Source organism: Penaeus monodon, chromosome 20 (assembly GCF_015228065.2).
Source record: "Penaeus monodon isolate SGIC_2016 chromosome 20, NSTDA_Pmon_1, whole genome shotgun sequence".
Taxonomy (NCBI): Eukaryota; Metazoa; Arthropoda; class Malacostraca; order Decapoda; family Penaeidae; genus Penaeus; species Penaeus monodon.
In genome coordinates, this window is record NC_051405.1 from 24,713,315 (window position 1) to 24,713,915 (window position 601).

General features: G+C 35.4%; 2 protein-coding genes across 2 annotated transcripts in view; one reads left to right on the forward strand and one right to left on the reverse strand.

Annotated features, from left to right (window-relative positions):
- LOC119585729 (Bardet-Biedl syndrome 5 protein homolog) overlaps positions 1 to 601 on the reverse strand; it is a 20,955-nt gene that overhangs the window by 16,044 nt on the left and 4,310 nt on the right. The window contains exons 6-7 of the mRNA XM_037934419.1: positions 372 to 473; positions 17 to 208 (exon numbers count right to left, since the gene is read on the reverse strand). Of these exons, the coding sequence (XP_037790347.1) occupies positions 17 to 208; positions 372 to 473 (294 nt within the window). The remainder of the gene's footprint in view (positions 1 to 16; positions 209 to 371; positions 474 to 601) is intronic.
- LOC119585730 (RNA polymerase II-associated protein 3-like) overlaps positions 1 to 601 on the forward strand; it is a 49,814-nt gene that overhangs the window by 9,087 nt on the left and 40,126 nt on the right. The window lies entirely within an intron of this gene.

A 601-nucleotide genomic window follows, 5' to 3' on the forward strand; every position in this document is an offset into this window, starting at 1 on the left:
GAAATACTTTCCTTACCTTGTCATGAAGAACAAATTCTATGCCGAAGACTGGACACTGTGAATACACATTGTACAGTGACGATAACTCCTTGTGTACTTCATGAAGCTTTTCAACAGGGTCGATTCTGAAGCCAAGCACATAACCTCCACTGGCTTCTGTGCTTTCAACCACCAGTGCCATGCCAAACTTGGATTCACGGACTTTTACCTATTTCAAGTTATTAAAATGAACGTAAGACTTCCATGATCATGTATATATATATTACATGGTGAATCGCAATCTTTCTGCAGGTAGTCTCTCTTTTTTTTGTCTTATTATTTCAGTTTAATTTAAAACAATTACGCCAGCTTAAGACCATCATGTAACTTACGGATGCTATCTGTAGATATGGCAGAGATATGTTGAACAGTTCATTCATGTTTGCAAACCAAACTAGGCGTACATTTGTAATGATAAATGTACCAAGATTTCCCTGTAGAGAAAATACATGAATATACTGAAAATTCTTATCAGTATCTTTTTCCCTAAAAACTTCCATTCCTAATATACAGTAAACATCTGATTCACAGTCCTATTAGAACACTACACGTACATATTCAA